The 16840-nt window shown below is 32.6% G+C and overlaps 1 protein-coding gene across 1 annotated transcript in view; it reads left to right on the plus strand.

Moving 5' to 3' along the window:
- Positions 1-16626, plus strand: part of LOC118733782 (galactokinase-like) — a gene marked incomplete at its 5' end in the record, with an annotated part of 74823 nt that extends 58197 nt beyond the window's left edge. The window contains 1 exon segment of the mRNA XM_036463340.1: positions 16249-16626. Coding sequence (XP_036319233.1) covers positions 16249-16545 — 297 coding nt within the window. The 3' untranslated portion in view covers positions 16546-16626.
- Positions 16627-16840: the final 214 nt, after the last annotated feature.

Here is a 16840-nt window from a genome sequence, read left to right on the forward strand (position 1 = left end):
AAATTTAACGATGGGTCAGCTAGGTTTACGTAAACCTAGCTGACCCACACATTTTTGCGAATTTCTCGGAAACCAAAGGAACACCTAAATTAATTTTGGAGGCCCTAATTAACACCTAAAAGACACCTAATTCCTAGCTAATTTTTATTGATTTTTGGCGACTTGGGTCAGCTAGGTTTATGGACGTCTATGAACATATGATCGGATCCATTCTCATATGTATGAAAAAAGAGTTTTCAAAGTTGTGAAAACCAAAATCGATTTTGGCTGTTTTTAGAATGTGGATACAATATTGTGTGAAACAAATTTTTATGACGCTAAACTAGTTTCTAAATAAGTTTAAAATATAGAAATGGTAGCTACACACTTTTTTTCTCGACCCAGTCTAATGCACGATGTAGGCAGACATCTATCATTCTTGGTCTAATGTACATACCAATTCACACGCTGAAAAGGGAGCCTTTTTTTGTGCTTACTTAAAGGCACAATACTACCTATATAAGTGCACTACCCAATGAGTAGCTGCAATTGGCGTACTATGATATCTCATGGCCATCTCAGTGATGCATATGTGGGCAAAAATCAAAAAATTCGTTGTCTACGATGTGAACTTGTTTGGTATTTTTGTAAAGGTAATTTATCCGCTAAAATAAAATAAATTATGTGACGCCAGGAAGCCACTAAAGTCAACCATTTTTATATTAAGAATTTAATCAGAGCATAGCCACGCGTAAGCTCTTCACGGAAACAAATGTCAAAAATACATTCTTTGTATTAAATGTTGGAACAAAATTCAACACAGGGTGTCTCTGCGGTACTCCATAGAACGCTTTTTTAATAGAAATTTCAAAAAGTCGTAATTTTTAAAAATATGTAATTTTTTAATATTTTAGTTAAAAGTACGGCTTAATTAACTATCGAATGAGAAAATAAAAACCTGCTCATCTTTTGCACTTTCTGAAGTAATGTGTTAATGAATATTTTAGCTTGAAAATATTCTGAAGAGGGTTTTCACGTGTTTGTAAAGTCAAATTCAATTAAAACAAAATATTATTTGTGTCAAGCGAAAGGCTGAGGACATCATCTTTGTTATCGATTTCAATAATTTTCAACGTTTTGCTTATATGTGGCAAGCACAATAATCATACCGAGTTTGGTACAAATTGATAGAACGGTTACCGATATACATATATGTGATCATAAGTGGGCGGTGCCACGCCCTTTTTCCAAAATTTTACCATTAACGTATTTCTTGGTGAAGAATTGTTGAAAGCATCAATTTTGAATAAATTAGCTTCAATATTTACTGATTTATCGAAGATTTTGTATTTCTCTAAATTACCGTTATATGGGATGAGGGCGTGGTTATCGTCCGATTTTAAAAATTTTCGGCGATTTTTTATGCTGTACCAAGGCCAACAACTGTGCCAACTTTGGAAGAAATTAGTGCAGCGGTTACCGAGATATACACATGTAACCATAAGTGGGCGTGGCTCCGCCCATTTTCCAAAAATTTATAACATTCTTAGTTGTCGTCTAAAAATTGTTGTAAATATTAATTTTGAGTGAATAATCTTCAGTAGTTACTAAAATATCGCAGTTTTCGTATTTCCGAAAATTACCGTTATGTGGGATGTAGGCGTGGTTATTGTCCGATTTTTTAAATTTTCGGCCATTTAGTATGCTGTATCAAAGCCAACAACTGTGCCAAGTTTGGAAGAAATTGGTCAAGTGGTTACCAAGATATACACATGTAACCATAAGTGGGCGTGGCTACGCCCATTTTCCAAAAATTTATAATATTCTTATTTTTCGTCTAGAAGTTATTGTAAATATCAATTTTGAGTGAATTATCTTCAGTAGTTACTAAAATATCGCAGTTTTCGCATTTCTGGAAATTACCGTTATATGGGAAGTGGGCGTGGTTACAGTCCGATTTCGCCCATTTTCAATACCGGCCTACCTTGGATTAAGGGAAACCTACATACCAAATTTCGTTGAGATATCTCAATTTCTGCTCGAGTTATCGTGTACACGGACAGACGGACGGACAGACAGACATGGCTTAATCGATTTCTTTTTTCATCCTGATCATTTATGTATACATTTGTCTATATATATCTCGATTCGTTTTGGCTGTTACAAACAACCGTTATGTGAACAAAATTAATATACCCTTGTGCACAAGTGCGCTCGGGTATAAAAACAAATTTTATTCAGCATCCACAAATTCGCTAAGAAACACATTTTCATATTTTATATGGAAGTGAAGCACTGTCAGTAATTAGTAATTAGTGGGCGACGATATGCGCTCTCTGAATGGTTTGATACATTAACTGTAAAATTCAACTGTCAAAGGTACAAACGACATGTTTTCTCAAATGATTAGAAAAATATTACGATCATCAAACACACAACGGTTGTGTTGGCCACAAGTGCACATAAACGCGTTCAGCTGATGCCAACGCAACCGTTACTAAGCTGTTGCGCCTTCTGAGCCTGCCTTTTGTTTAAAAATTTTTTGGCAAGAGTTAAAAAGATATATAAGAATACAGTTTTAAATTGGAAATTCTCAAATCCTGATTGCCATTTGAATAAGTTAAAGCCCTAGTACAGATTTTACGCACAAAATCCTTTAAGAATTAATTGTATTAGCTGACATTAAATTTACGCATAAATAAATCGCTTGGAGTACAAAAGTGCTTATCACTTAGTACTTTGTTTTGCTTTGCAAATATTTTGCAAAGGGATTGTATGGAGGTGCAAAGAGTTCACAACTTGCACATTTTCATTCCAATTTCTATAAAGGGGTATTTATTTTTTTTGCTGATAGGGCCAAACAAAAATTGGAAGTAGACACCTATCTATATACTAGAAGACGTAATTTTTAACAAAACAGAATGTTTTTAGATATTTTGTGTAAAATTATGCGATTGTCTAGAATTTTCCACAAATACTCTCCAACCAACAACTTTGAAATCGGCTAACCATATTCGGAGATATCAAAATTGAGAAACTATTCAACTTATGCACATATTTTGTACAATAACACTGCAGGGAGAATCTGAAGTTTTGAAATTACAAAAAAAACGCCGAAACCTGTAAATTATGTTTTGAGTCATAGATTACGAATCTGTATTTTGTTTTTCTAGTTCAGGTCATATACCCAAGATTCTTTCACTTCTATGAACAAGTAATTTTTAAGCAAAAAACAAAACCGACTTCCTTTCTCATATAAATATTTAAGAGTACCGTTAACATCTTCATGATCCAATGATGGGATCTAAACCAAATTAGTATGGGATCACCTCGAGGTACACACTTTCCTAAAAAAAATTATTATAGAAATCAGTTAACGTGGTCCAAAGTTATGCGATAACTTTGATAACCTAGTCCTTTTTAAGGAGGTTAAAAAAAATCGAATTCTACCAATGCGAAAACAAAAGAAAATTATGCTTTTTGTATTAAAACCTGACAGAGAAAAAGGGCGATGGTTTAGAATTTTTTCATTCTTTGGATAATTGTACCTATGTGAAATATGCAATTGTGTGCACATTTTTTGCTTCATATGATGGTTACTGTTCGAGTTATGGACTTCCAAAAATGGTAAAAATTCAAATTATGTTTTTTTCTATGGTATATTTTCGTATTGAAACAAAATTGAAAAAAAATTTAAACTTCTCCATATTTGGTGTGAAAATTTCTTGCTTTTTAAAATGCAAAATCAATTTTCCAAATTTTTTTTGTTTGTTATACCACACCGGAAGTGAAAATTTGATAACAAAATTTGAGAAACTTCGACCAATATTTTATTTTTATTTTATTTTTTCAAAATATAGTCTCAGGTATAATTATAATACCCTATAAGTTTTAGAATGTGATCTTCATTAGTTTGGGAGGTACGTAAATTTATTCACATATACATACATGCTAGTGAATTTTCAAATAACTTGAAAAGTATGTTTGTATGTATGCAGTTTCTTACAGCTCATTTATATACATAAGTAGCATATTGGAATATCAATGTTAGTTACAATAATTGAATATACTTGTGAAATTTTATTTTAACTAAAATAATGAGTTTTGACTTACACTTTGCATTTGTGCATTTTCTTCCCCTAACAACATTTGTTTCGTAATTTTTTTCAAATTGTTGTTTATATTGTGCGGCTCATGTGAATACATACATATTTAGTAAAATTGACTTGCAATTTTAATCAAAATATAATGAGCGAATTTAGTATTTTTTTATTTTATAACTTTTACAATTTTATACTGGGAATCTAAACCAGAACTGGTTATTTTTACAAGAATACAGTCCTTATAGGACGAAAGTTCCATTATGGTTCCAGCTGTAATATTAGCGATGCCGCCACCATCCAACATTAGCTTTACGTTTTCGTGGTAAGTACAAACACATACCAAATGTGTTCCAGGTTCGCCAGCGAGGATACATTGTTTGGCCCTTAAAGTAAAAAAAAATTTGTTAAACCTACTTTAATATTGGAATATTCCTACTTGGATTTCTCACATTAGGGGTTGCTTCTGAATGCGTGTCCTTTTTCCATCTTCCAACATAATAGATATAAATTCCTTTTTGCCAGGCATCTGCTGAATGCCCCTACTTTTGCACTAATTGTGCAGACATTTTTCTTAAATTTTTATATTTGCCATGATTAAACACCGATCACCGTACGGAGCCATTACGAGTTTATGTAGGTTTAACAGTTGTATACAAACAAAACTTATATCATTTTATGCTTTTATTTTACGAATTACAAAATTCGATTGTACAGCTTACTCGCAAAAATGGTTAGTTGTTATTTAGTATTCTATTGTTTTAGAGATATACCTAATTAAGGTCTTTAAAATCCAGAAAATTGCATGCATAGTATACTAACGGAACAAAAGAAAATAAATTAGGTACTTTTCTTTCAGGCGAAGTGTTTCACAATGTTACGGATTGCCCTACAAGCTTTCATACCTACTTACGCTACTTACGTATGTATATCAAAGAGTTGTAACAAACTGCGTACATACAAACATACTTTTCATATAAAGAAAAAAAATTTGCTTGAACAGCAGGTTGCTCATACGCCATGTATTCGTTTTAAATTTCTCCTTGTTAAAATTTGCATTTTTTCATTCACAATGCAAACTCGAAATGAAATTATTTTGAGGAAATGACCTAATTTCGAAAATCCAAATACAGATCCATAATCTATTACATAAAATAAAGTTTACGTATCTGGGCGATTTTTTGCGTCATTTTAGCGTTCTTACAGTGTTATCTACTTGCCGATATCATCAGCCCTTCGCAGTGCTGACTACGCCCACGAATTCTCATAAATAGATTTTAATTTAAATCAACAGTAATTTTAAATGTGTTAGTCACACATTGGTTAAAAAATTTCAAAGAGATCTTTAATTAAAATTACAGAGGAATAAAGGTAAATTTATGGCTGCATAAGTTAAGTTGTTTGAAAATTTCAAAGTTATAAATGGGAAGATACATGGTAGGTACATGCATACATACGCACAAGATATTATGTATTTCTACCTAAAAACATATTCCAATGTCTGCTACATGCATCAGCCAATTTTGTCTTTAATCTGCCAATCTAGTGTAATTAATGTCGACCGCTAGCCACCTTGATTGCTAAATGCCTTTTGGGCAACAAGCGAAAAACACTTAACACGAGTGCGTGAACCGTTGAACTGTTTTGTGGAACGCGTCACAGAAATGTGCAGCATTACAGAAAATCACAATAACAACGGGTGGGAGAGAATGAAGAGAAAATGAGAAACAAACGGAAGCTTTGGTAACAAAAGAAAGATTAATTACTAGTTGGGGCTGTCGCATGCCTCAAGGGGTACGGTGATATGTTAGCGAACACACGCACCCTCACATGTATCCATGTATGTACATTAATGTGAATTTGACTATGGACACACTGAAAATAAAATTTCGTAAAAGTGCTACGAAAATCTTTCGTAGTGTTGGTTTTTGTACAATGTACGAAACTTTCGTTCATAATACAAACACATTTTTCGCAACGAACCAAGATTTTACGAACCATACGTAAATATAACGAAAGGACTTTCGTAAAGCCTTTTTTCAGTACAATTTACGAAATCTTACGTTTATTTTACGAAACACATGCGTAAAGCACTGAACAAATCTCTGTACGAATAATTTTGTTTATTGTAGGAAGGCATTCGTAACATTTACGTATGGTTTTAAAATTTTCGAAATCTACAATTCTGTATTCGTACAATTTAGTTAATACTTTCGTATAAAGTACTAATGCAGAAACATGTTTTTTAAATTCGTACAACATACGAATATTTTCGTACAATATACTCAATTACCGGCAGTTTAATATTTCATCATATTTTGGTTTATCGCGTGTTATTGCGGAATTAATTGTTGGCTGCTATGAAACGTATAATACAATTTTAAACGTTTTAAAAAGGGATTTGCTTGCTAAAAAAACAATACAAAATTAAATATTAAAGCCGTGGATATACTAAGCTTTTAAGCATACAATGTTTTTAACATCGACTATGCTGCGCCTTGCGCTGCAATGTGGGACTTGATAAATAGGCAATTTCATCAGTTACCTATAAGCGGCAAGCCTAAGCCAGGAGCACTACTTAATGTAATTAAAAGTAAGTACATGTATGACTTTTCACTGAAACTTGCTTTTCAGACGCCTTGTAATTTTCCTTAAATTTATAGTCGTCAAGGAAACAAACATCGATGAAGCTGCGAATCTGTCAAGTGCCTCTATATAAAAATATTATAATGTTTAAGAAAGTAAATCCGGTATTTTTTATATCCTTTCATATTTTATATCTTATTATATTTAGTTTTGTTGAGTCTCATAGTGTAACACTTTCCATCAATATACTTTATTGAATGAAGCCTAAGCAATAAAAAAATATGTAATATAGAACCTATTCGTATGCATATAAATAAAAGACTTAAGTTTAATTATAGGTAAAATAACCTTTTTTATTAATTCTAAACTACAGTGTAGTCAGAAAATTCTTCATCTTTTGTAGAACACTATAAAAAACATGACTAAAATGATAGCACAACACTTTCATTATATTTTAATCAATAATGTTAGGCGTTTTTGCAAAACGTTTTGTTAAACAAAAACGCCTAAAATTAACGATAAAAACAAAAAAATAAAAGTCTGTGTTATAATTCGTAATATGTTTTTTACAGTGTGGAGAATGAAAGCAAAATCGCACATTCTACGAAACAAGCGCAGATTTTACGAAAGTAATTTCGTTAAATTTACCAATTATTTCTGTGCATTTTACAAACATTTCGTAAAAAAAATAAAGAAATAGTACGATTTTTTTTTAGTAAATAGTACGAAATTCGTTAGTAAATAGTACGAAATTCTTTAGTAAATAGTACTAAATTCTTTAGTAAATAGTACGAATACATTCGTAAAATGTACTTAAAATCTGATGCCTCATATTTTCGTAGTATGTACGAAAACGGTTTTGTACAATCAACGAAAACTTTCGTGGCTCAAAATGACGAAAAATTTCATAAGATTTACGCAAGTTTTCGTTATATTTACGCAGATTTTATTTTCAGTGCATGGAAAACAGTATGTGATTAAAGTAAGTGTGGTCGTACAGTTAATGCGATAAATATGTACATACTTATGTGAGTATAATTGTGTAGAGAGATTCTAGCTAACATTTATATATTTTTCTTAATCATATGAACTAAGGAAAAAAGTGTCTAAATCTTTATTTAAAGCCATAACTGGAAGTAAAAAACTTTTAAAATGAGTGATAGTCAATAATAGTTGAATAAAGTTTTTTTTAAGTTACTGGGCCTGAATAAGACCGAATAAAATTGTCCGTCACACTTTTTCCGATATGGTATTATTGAAATATTTAAGTAAACGATGTGTTGTTGTATTAAAATAATAACTAGTTTACCCGGCGCTCTTTGCTCCACCCTACATTTAAGGTGTATGTAGCTCTAGATAAATGTGTGAAAAATATTTTAATACCACAAGCTTATTGTGATTCTTATAAATATACGATATTTTTCCCAGCCCATCTGAAGCGTAATCGATTGGTTACCAATGCGTGTACATGAAAAACATAGTAGTGTATTCGTTGAAAATCTCATTAAAAAAAGAGATTAAAAGATTATTTAATTTTGTATTGCCGCTCGCCGACTATTAACTAGTTACTTAGAAATGTGCAGGGATTTAAGAGAATATTCGAGGATTTTGAAAATCTAGTGAATTTAAGTATTCAGCAGAATTGGTGATAACAGCTTGGCATTTTGCGTAATATTAGCAAATATTTTCAATTCGATTCAATTCAATTCTGGTTATTCTGAGAAACCTATTATTTCGCCTATTCGCTTATTTCATATTGTTAAAAAACAGAAAATTACGAAAGTTTGATTAAAGTGTTTAGTTCATCAGTTGGCGATTTATGGCACTACAAATGTTCTGAATTTAAATTGAAACGGACGGTTAATAAAGTTTTTAAAAACACGTATATCGCTGGCTTAGTGTGCAAACGTCTAAGTCCACTTTTTATGAAAATTGAAATTTTAGTGCAGTAAGACAGAACAACACAAAGCACATCATTACAAAAAATGGTACCGTAATGTCGTTCTTACTTGTTGTTATGCAGTGGTATGAAAATATGCTAAGTTAAAAAAAAATCAAGAAAAAATTGGTATGTAGGTTGCCCTTTATCCAAGGTAACTTAGTATTGAGAATGGGCGAAATCCATATATGTAATACTCCTGTATTGGCAGTAAGAGCTAGTACCGCCCGAAAACACTACAGTATAGATATATCAATAAACACGTACGAAAGAAAAGAACACATATGTTTATAAATAAACATGTACACAACACATGTACAAAAACGGCACTCAAGTACACAATACATTGACAAAAACGGTACTAGACTCGCTTTGATTTCGGAATGCTTACACATTGAGAAGTTAGCTTACTGCCAATATAGAAGTATTACATATATGGCGAGATCGGACTGTAACCACGCCCACTTCCCATATAAAGGTGCTTTCGGAAAATACAATAACTACGATATTTCAGTAAATATTGGATGCAAATTATTGGAAATTAATATGTTAAGTAAAATTTTGGTAAAAAATATTATTTAGAAATTTTTGGCAAATAGGCGTTAGCCCACCCCCTTATGTGTATCTCGGTAACCGTTCTATCAATTTGGTATGATTATTGCGCTTGCCACATGAAAGCAAAACGCTGAAAATTATTGAAATCGGATTAAAATTACGTCAAATTTTTATATAACGGTAAATTTCAGAGATGATTGAAACTTTGAATGAAATTATTATCGAATTTTGGAAAATGGGCGTGATACCGCCCACATGTAACATGTAAGTTTATCGAAGATGTTTGGAATAGGGATAAAATCCCCCTGCTTACCACGTAGCGCTAGTTTTCGGAAAGGTGAAAAATATGTATTTCTTAATTGCGCCGGGTATCTAATGTTCGACCCCGCCCGAACTTGGATTTTTTTACTTGTTAAATATAAGATTTTATCAATTTATATTTTTCCATCAAAAATTGTTTTGCATTAAAGCTCTCTTAAAGACCTTAGCTTCGATATGCATTTTCTGTTAATTAATTTTGTACTTAATTCAAAAACAAGTAAGAGCAGTGCTGTCCTCGGCTGTCCCGAAGGCTTCGTACCTTTGATGAACATCAGAAAACTTTACGTTTGGGCGCTAAACAAAATTCTTATATTCGCGGCATACAAAGATAGAGGAGTTACACATATAGACAAATCATATCTAAATAATCAGTGATATGGAAGATATACCATATAAAGCACCAATCTAAGTGATTTTCACTGCTATGCGAGATTTCTATAAGTAACTAACATTTAATTAGCTATGACGAAACCAACTTAAAGTGAGTTGTAAAGTCGTGCAGAAGTCATGCAGACGCAATCGGAAGCTTGTTTTCTTTACAAGTTTCTATTTAAAAATCCTCGCACAAGGACTGCTTTGAATACATTTTTTTTTTGCAATTCACAAATACTTTTTCAAATTCAGGACAAATAAATTGAAGTTCGAAATTTTAAATTATCATTTTGATTTTATGTCTGACCGAGTTCGGATATAGGACGTACTGCAGAATATGTAAACAAATAATGAAATATGCAATATTTAATGTAAATTAAATGAATAAAAATGTAAAAAAAAATTATCAACATGTTTTTTGTCCATACTTTATGTCCAAAAGTAGTTAGTTACAGCTTAGTTGGCATGTAATGCAGAGGTATCCAGGTCTGACTTTTTTGCGGCCATCGCCCTACAAAGGTACTTGGCTTTTTTCGAATAAAATATACAGATAATATTTAGCACTAGTGTGGGCGTAAAGTTTCCGTGATTACGATTTCTAACGTTTCGACCAACACACGCACCGTGTATGTGCAGTTATTACATATTTCAACAAGCTGGTCCTCGGCTAACAAACTGGCTGTCGGTTAATATCTACCCTTATATACATAGGTATCTACAACTAAAGCAGGGATCACACGATATGTACATTTCTTCATTTGGCAGTCACAGAGTACTGCTGTTTACAATTTTTTATCGAGAATGAGTTCAGCTCAATAACTGTGAAAATGTACGAATCTGTACAAATCAGTGCAAATGTACATCTCGTGTGATCCCTGCTTAATACTTATTTCTCAGTGAACGCACCTTTTTATTTGTACCCATATATATAATATGTATGTGTGTGGATATATGTATAAATTTCTACCCTTCTGTATGCAATAAGAGATACAGCTGACAGCCGTCAATGTGCAGCAATAATAGGTGGAAGCTAATTTCCGTTTCCGTTTGAAAGACGTGAAAATTTAGCGCAGAAAATTTATACATATTAGCTATACACAGACGAGTATGCTCCAATGTATGCACGTAAAGATATATGTATATATTATAAATGATATTTCTATCTCTTGGTGCTGGCAGCCCTTATATAAGCGTGACTTAATTTTGTTTCCATCGTCCTAGTAATCGACACTTGTTACTTTTACATATGAGCTATTCTTTATAAAACCGGGCGGACTGCTTGAAACCGGTTTGTCACCAAACAAAGTTTGACAAGGGACGACGGAAAATCGTTGAAAATTTTTAAATATGACTGTGCAACAAATTTTTCTAGCTGGGGAAGGGTTTGCAAAGTTTATTCGCTTTCAAAAGATATTGGCGCTAATAATTTTGATTAAAAATTAGGTACTCATTACTAGCTACTTTGAGTGATATTTGATATTTTTTTAAGTTTCATCTTGGAAACAGTTCTTCATATTAAATTTATATAAATGTAACCACCATTTAATAAAAAGCAAATTAAACAACTAGCAGTTTATCTCATTTCAAAAGGAATTACAAGCTGATGATACAGTTCATCTTGTTCATCCCATTCGCTTGGCAGCTGTTGGGTGCTGTATTTCAGATGCTGATGTGCGTGCATAAGTGGTGAATTTTTAGCAACATTTCCATTCAATAACTTCAGATCAGACCTCAAATTATGCCTATAGGACTGAGGTACGAGTACTGCTCTTCCAACATATTGTTAAGATCGACTTAAGTGCTATTTTGGCGACTAACATTTAATTGAAAAATACACTGAAAGAACTATATTTTGAACAGATTTAACTTTTGAAAGCGAGCTAACTTTTTAAAACGCTCTTAGGTCTTATTTTTCTAGTGATCTTTCCAGAATTACGCGGGTTACGCCAGTGTTGATACATGTAGGGAAAATTCCCTACCCTTAGAGAAATTGAAAAAAGTGAGTGCAGGGAAAAGAAGGACAAATTTGTATAAATACGTTAAATTTAGCGATTTTTCGAAAAATAGTAAATGTGTATGTAGAAAACTTTTTTTCATTCAAAATGCAAATATGCAGATAAGTTCAAATGGCAACTTTTTATAAAGAATATGTTCGAATGGAAGCATCACCACTTCACTTCAACCTCATGTTTTTTTCCAAACTAGCGTTGACAGAATTTTTGCACAAATTGGCGTGTGTTCATTTTGTACATTTTAATTAATTTTTATTCTTTAAGTTGCTTCAATGGCACACTCCATTTATACATATGTAAATATCGATGGTCCTCTAGAATAACAACACAACCTAAACACCCCTTAATCCTGTTTAAAGGGACTAATGTCTCTAATCCTTGTATATTCGTAACCAAAGTAAGTAATAAGGGTTACTAAAGTAAGTAGTAAGGACACGATTTACAAAGGAATGCTCCATTTACGAATTGCTTCTTTTGCTTTTCTTTTTTTTCGCTCTTGGTTGCTAGGAGTATTATTGCTTGCTATTTTGCTGCAGTTTAGCAGCTTCGCAAAGCTTTTTTGAAATGCGTGTGTGTTGGACCAATGTGTAATAACCAATCGTTTTGTGCCCTACAATTGCTCAATACCAACATAACTAGCTTCAATTGGGACCATAATAGGAACGTTTGATTTGATGGTTCTCTTCTTAGCCATAACTACAGTTGGAATGCTTCATAACTATCAAACATTCGTTCATTGTGTTCGATCAGAAAAAGTGCGCAGAAAAAAAAGTACATACATCTGTATGTACTATGTATGTAAGCACCTACTATAAATATGGACATACATATGCATGAATGTATACCGCTGCTGTAGTTTAAATATGTTCTTTAAAAATAAAAATATACATATGCAAATAGATGCATACATGTATATAGGCACTCATTCTTTAGAAGTGATAAACTCAAAATTTCCCATTTTTTAGAAAACACGAAAATCTGTTCCATTAGTGCGTGTTAGATAATCATATGCCGCAAACTACAACCAAATATTGATTTAACTTTTCTTTTTCTTTTCTTTAAGAACTATGAACATTTTTATTACTACATAATATCGAAGATAGTTTGCGAGTTAAGGTAGTACGGCCACCAATAAACCAGTGTGGCTTGAAGGGTATAAAACACATTGAAATGTGTTTAAATACCACTTCTCGTGAATTGGCACGAATTTAATTGAAAAAAGGGAATATCGAAAAAATAGTTTAGTTCGAATTAATTGGCAGCGGTTTGATCACTAACAAAGCAGTTATGGTCAATCGCTTCGCTGTTATTTCATTATTCCAATAAAATTTCAATAAAAATTTTTGCGTGAAAAGTTAGATTAACTCAAATGAGACTATTAATATAGTCTCTTCGAAATGAATGTGGAAAAAATGCAATATTAAAATTCTACAGAAGTTTAAAACATCACTGGAACCACCAATGGTAACTGCAAAGGCGTAGCGAGGATCTAAGCCAAAGGTTAATATATCAATTAAAATGGTTTTTGAACAAATTTCGTTCAAACATTTCTATACCTCAAATTTGGAGCAAATTTTTTAATTATTTTCTTCTTAATCATATCGCGGCTTTTTTTAGTCCTTTCTCTACTATCCTGCGTCTCCGCCATGTTCTTACCCTGCGAAATATACTAAGTGATCACTGCACCGTAACTGTTGTTCATCAAAAATTATTCAAAATGGAAATACACTAGTACACTTATTAATCGCTAGTATAAATTTACAATGGGGTATGGTTGTTTTTCTGGTTATACAGGTTCACTTGCATGACTATACTTAATCCTGTTCCCGCATTCTGGCCAACGTGAACAGCCAACGTGCGAGATGCAGTAGCGAAACCATGTGAAGCCTTGGGTCACGGAAGAAAGATAGGAGCCCTCGGAGGGCCACTACGACTTATTCGGTTCAAGGTCACACTAAGGTCCAGAGTTTCTGTTTGGCTGTAGACGTTGCTAAAAGCGGCCTTCTGTTGTCTTCGAGCAAGTGGCTTGTTATATATGTATATAACTGAGCATCTATAAGAATTATCCTAGTAATGGGTTGCGCACTGGGCCATTTAAAAGACAGTTCCAACAATGGAAATTCCAAAATAGCACCGCTTAATTAATCAGAGTTGGAAATATTGGCCGATATGTACATACTTTAAGGTGGACCTAATTCGTATGAAGCTAAAACCCCTACTTTTTAGGTGGGATACCATTCAACAACGTGAGTTTGGTAGAAAAATTATGAAATATTAAATGTAAGCGCAGTGTGCGGTTATTTAGAACTTTCGCCTTTTTTTTACTACACAAGTTAAAAAAATGGTAACAAAAGCTGTTATCGACAATTTTTTTTAACTGATTACCAACTCATCTATAGAAACCTTCCGTCAGCTCCAGACTTTAAGAAAAACGCAGTCAAAATAAAAAATGGCTTTTTTGGCAATTTTTGAGAAGCCTTAGCGAAGAAACAAAAGAAGATAGAACCTTGACACCTTAAACACGTTATTCTCAAAATCGTCAATCGAAAACCAATAAAATCGATAAAAAATATCGATAGCAAAATCGATAAAAATATCGATAACGAAATCGGTAAATAATGGATAACTAAATCAATAACACTATAAAATTGATAAAAAATATCGATTACAAAATCGATAAGAAAATTGATTAAACTATCGATAAAAAAATTGACAAAAGTATTGATTATGTCGATAAGTCCTAAAAATTTCGATAACAAAATTGATAAAAATATCGATAAAAAAATCGATAAAAAATATCGATTATTCTATCGATAACTACCGAGAACCCCGAAATAGTTCCCAGATTAAGTCTCTGTGGCTCTATCTACATATATCCATTTCTCTATAGTTACCTTTATTTTAATCATTCTTCCTCTATCTTCATCTTTACTTTTACCTGTAAATTCTTCTTTTTCTTTATATTTATATTTATCTTTGTTTTTATTTTTATGTTTGTCAATTTCTTCACCTTTGCCCTTAGATAAATAAAATGTTTAAATTTACCTTGATCTTCATTTTTGCCTTTATTTTTACGCACCTTTTGTTTTTTTATTTACCTTTGCGTTTATCCTTTTCTTTATCTATGTACGTCGTCACTTTTACTTTCATTCTTGTATTGATTTTTTCTAAATGTTATTCTTTAACCTTTTATTAGCAAGTTGTTGTTAAATTAATACCATATTCATTCACACAAGAAGCACTTGTTTCAGCCCCAGCCATTTTATACCTTTAATGGAATTATAGCTTTGGTTTAATATTTGTACGAATGTATAGGTACCAAATAATTGTTTCAAGACATAATAAAAGGTTCATGCTAAATTTTCTTTCATTCATGAAAGGTATAAAGATTTCGGTATGGCCGAGAGCAGAACTGTCCTAGCTGGTTCTTTGCTTCGTTTGTGACTTAAGGAAGTTCATTATATAAACCTTTTTAATTAAAGAATTTATACATGCGATGACCATCTGTTCTTCTTTCTTTCTTTCTTGAAAAATTACCAGACAACTTACTTTATTTATATGGTACGAAAAATGTTCTCTATTTCATTTTGTGTTCTGCATTTGTCTGATATTAGCTGCTGAATTTATGTACTATCTCTTAAAAGCTCATAAGAATGAAATCAGGTTAATTTTAAGACTTTAAGGTTTTCCGTCACACAACAAAGAGCAAACTATCTTATATTATATAAGAAATTAGTGTTCAAAGGATGAGCATTTATTTATAGCCGTCGAACATGAGGAACACAATTTTATCAATCCAATGAAACTCAGAGAAGCTGCGTTCCATTTTTTAACGTATTTGTATCATACGAATAAAGAATTACAAAATCAAAATCGAATTTGAAAAAAAAATGCATTTAATTTCAACGACTTTACTCAAAACAAGATATGTATATATAACTGAGTTTCTAACTCTAATAGCGATTTTGGTATTGTAACTAATTTCTAAGAAAGTAATACGCTTGAGAACTATCTATTCATAAGCTATTTATAATCACCCTATATGCCGGCAAATAAGTAGGTAATTTAATTTTAACTTTTCCCTATAGCAACACGCACTTGAATGCATTTACGAACGTACACAGTTTTATACTTAACTATCCACCAATTTTTTCCATTGTTTTTATTTCTTTTCATGTATCGCTGTTCCGGTAACTCATACGCCATGGATGTCTACTACGTGTTCCCACACCGACGCGCTATTAAATGCTGCTGTTGCTTTCATTTGGAATGCTATTGCTTTTCTCTACGCTCTACTTACAATAACATCGCTTTGCTGCAATCTACGTGCCTTCGCCGCCGCTGTCGACGCCTACGTCACCACCACTATAAACGTCATTACCAGATGGGCGCACTAATGAAAGAGTCACATACATCACTACGTGACGATTTCGAAGTATCCTGCCGTGAATTGGATGTCCTGGTCGATGCGGCCATTAATTGTTCTGGTGTTTTGGGATCACGTATGACTGGCGGTGGCTTCGGTGGCTGCACCGTTACGCTACTGCAACGCAATGCCGTTGACGATGTGATTGCGACGATGCGTACAAATTTCATTAAAGAATTTAATAAAGAAGCCGCTGACCATTTGGGATTCTACATGTGTATACCGAGCAATGGTGCGCGACGTGTCGATTTGTGAGGTAGCAATGGAGAAAAAAATGAAATAATAGTTGTTGAAGAAATTGGAAAATATGCCAATAAAGCAAAATATTTTTAGAAATGCTGGTACAATTTATTAAATAAATTAAATTGCATTAACCGGTTTTATTTTGTTATAAGTGTACGTATTAGAAGTAGACTAGCTATATACTTACCAGCTTGATATATACACTATATGTGGTCAATATAATTGATAATTCCATCTTATTCGGTGCCCCTCGCCCACGCGGACAGGGCCAGTAAGCTCTCTTCAAAACACGCAAAACCTCTTCAAC

The sequence above is a fragment of the Rhagoletis pomonella genome, unplaced genomic scaffold (genome assembly GCF_013731165.1).
Source record: "Rhagoletis pomonella isolate Grant_MI unplaced genomic scaffold, Rhpom_1.0 Rhpom_scaffold_00002, whole genome shotgun sequence".
NCBI classification, from domain to species: domain Eukaryota; kingdom Metazoa; phylum Arthropoda; class Insecta; order Diptera; family Tephritidae; genus Rhagoletis; species Rhagoletis pomonella.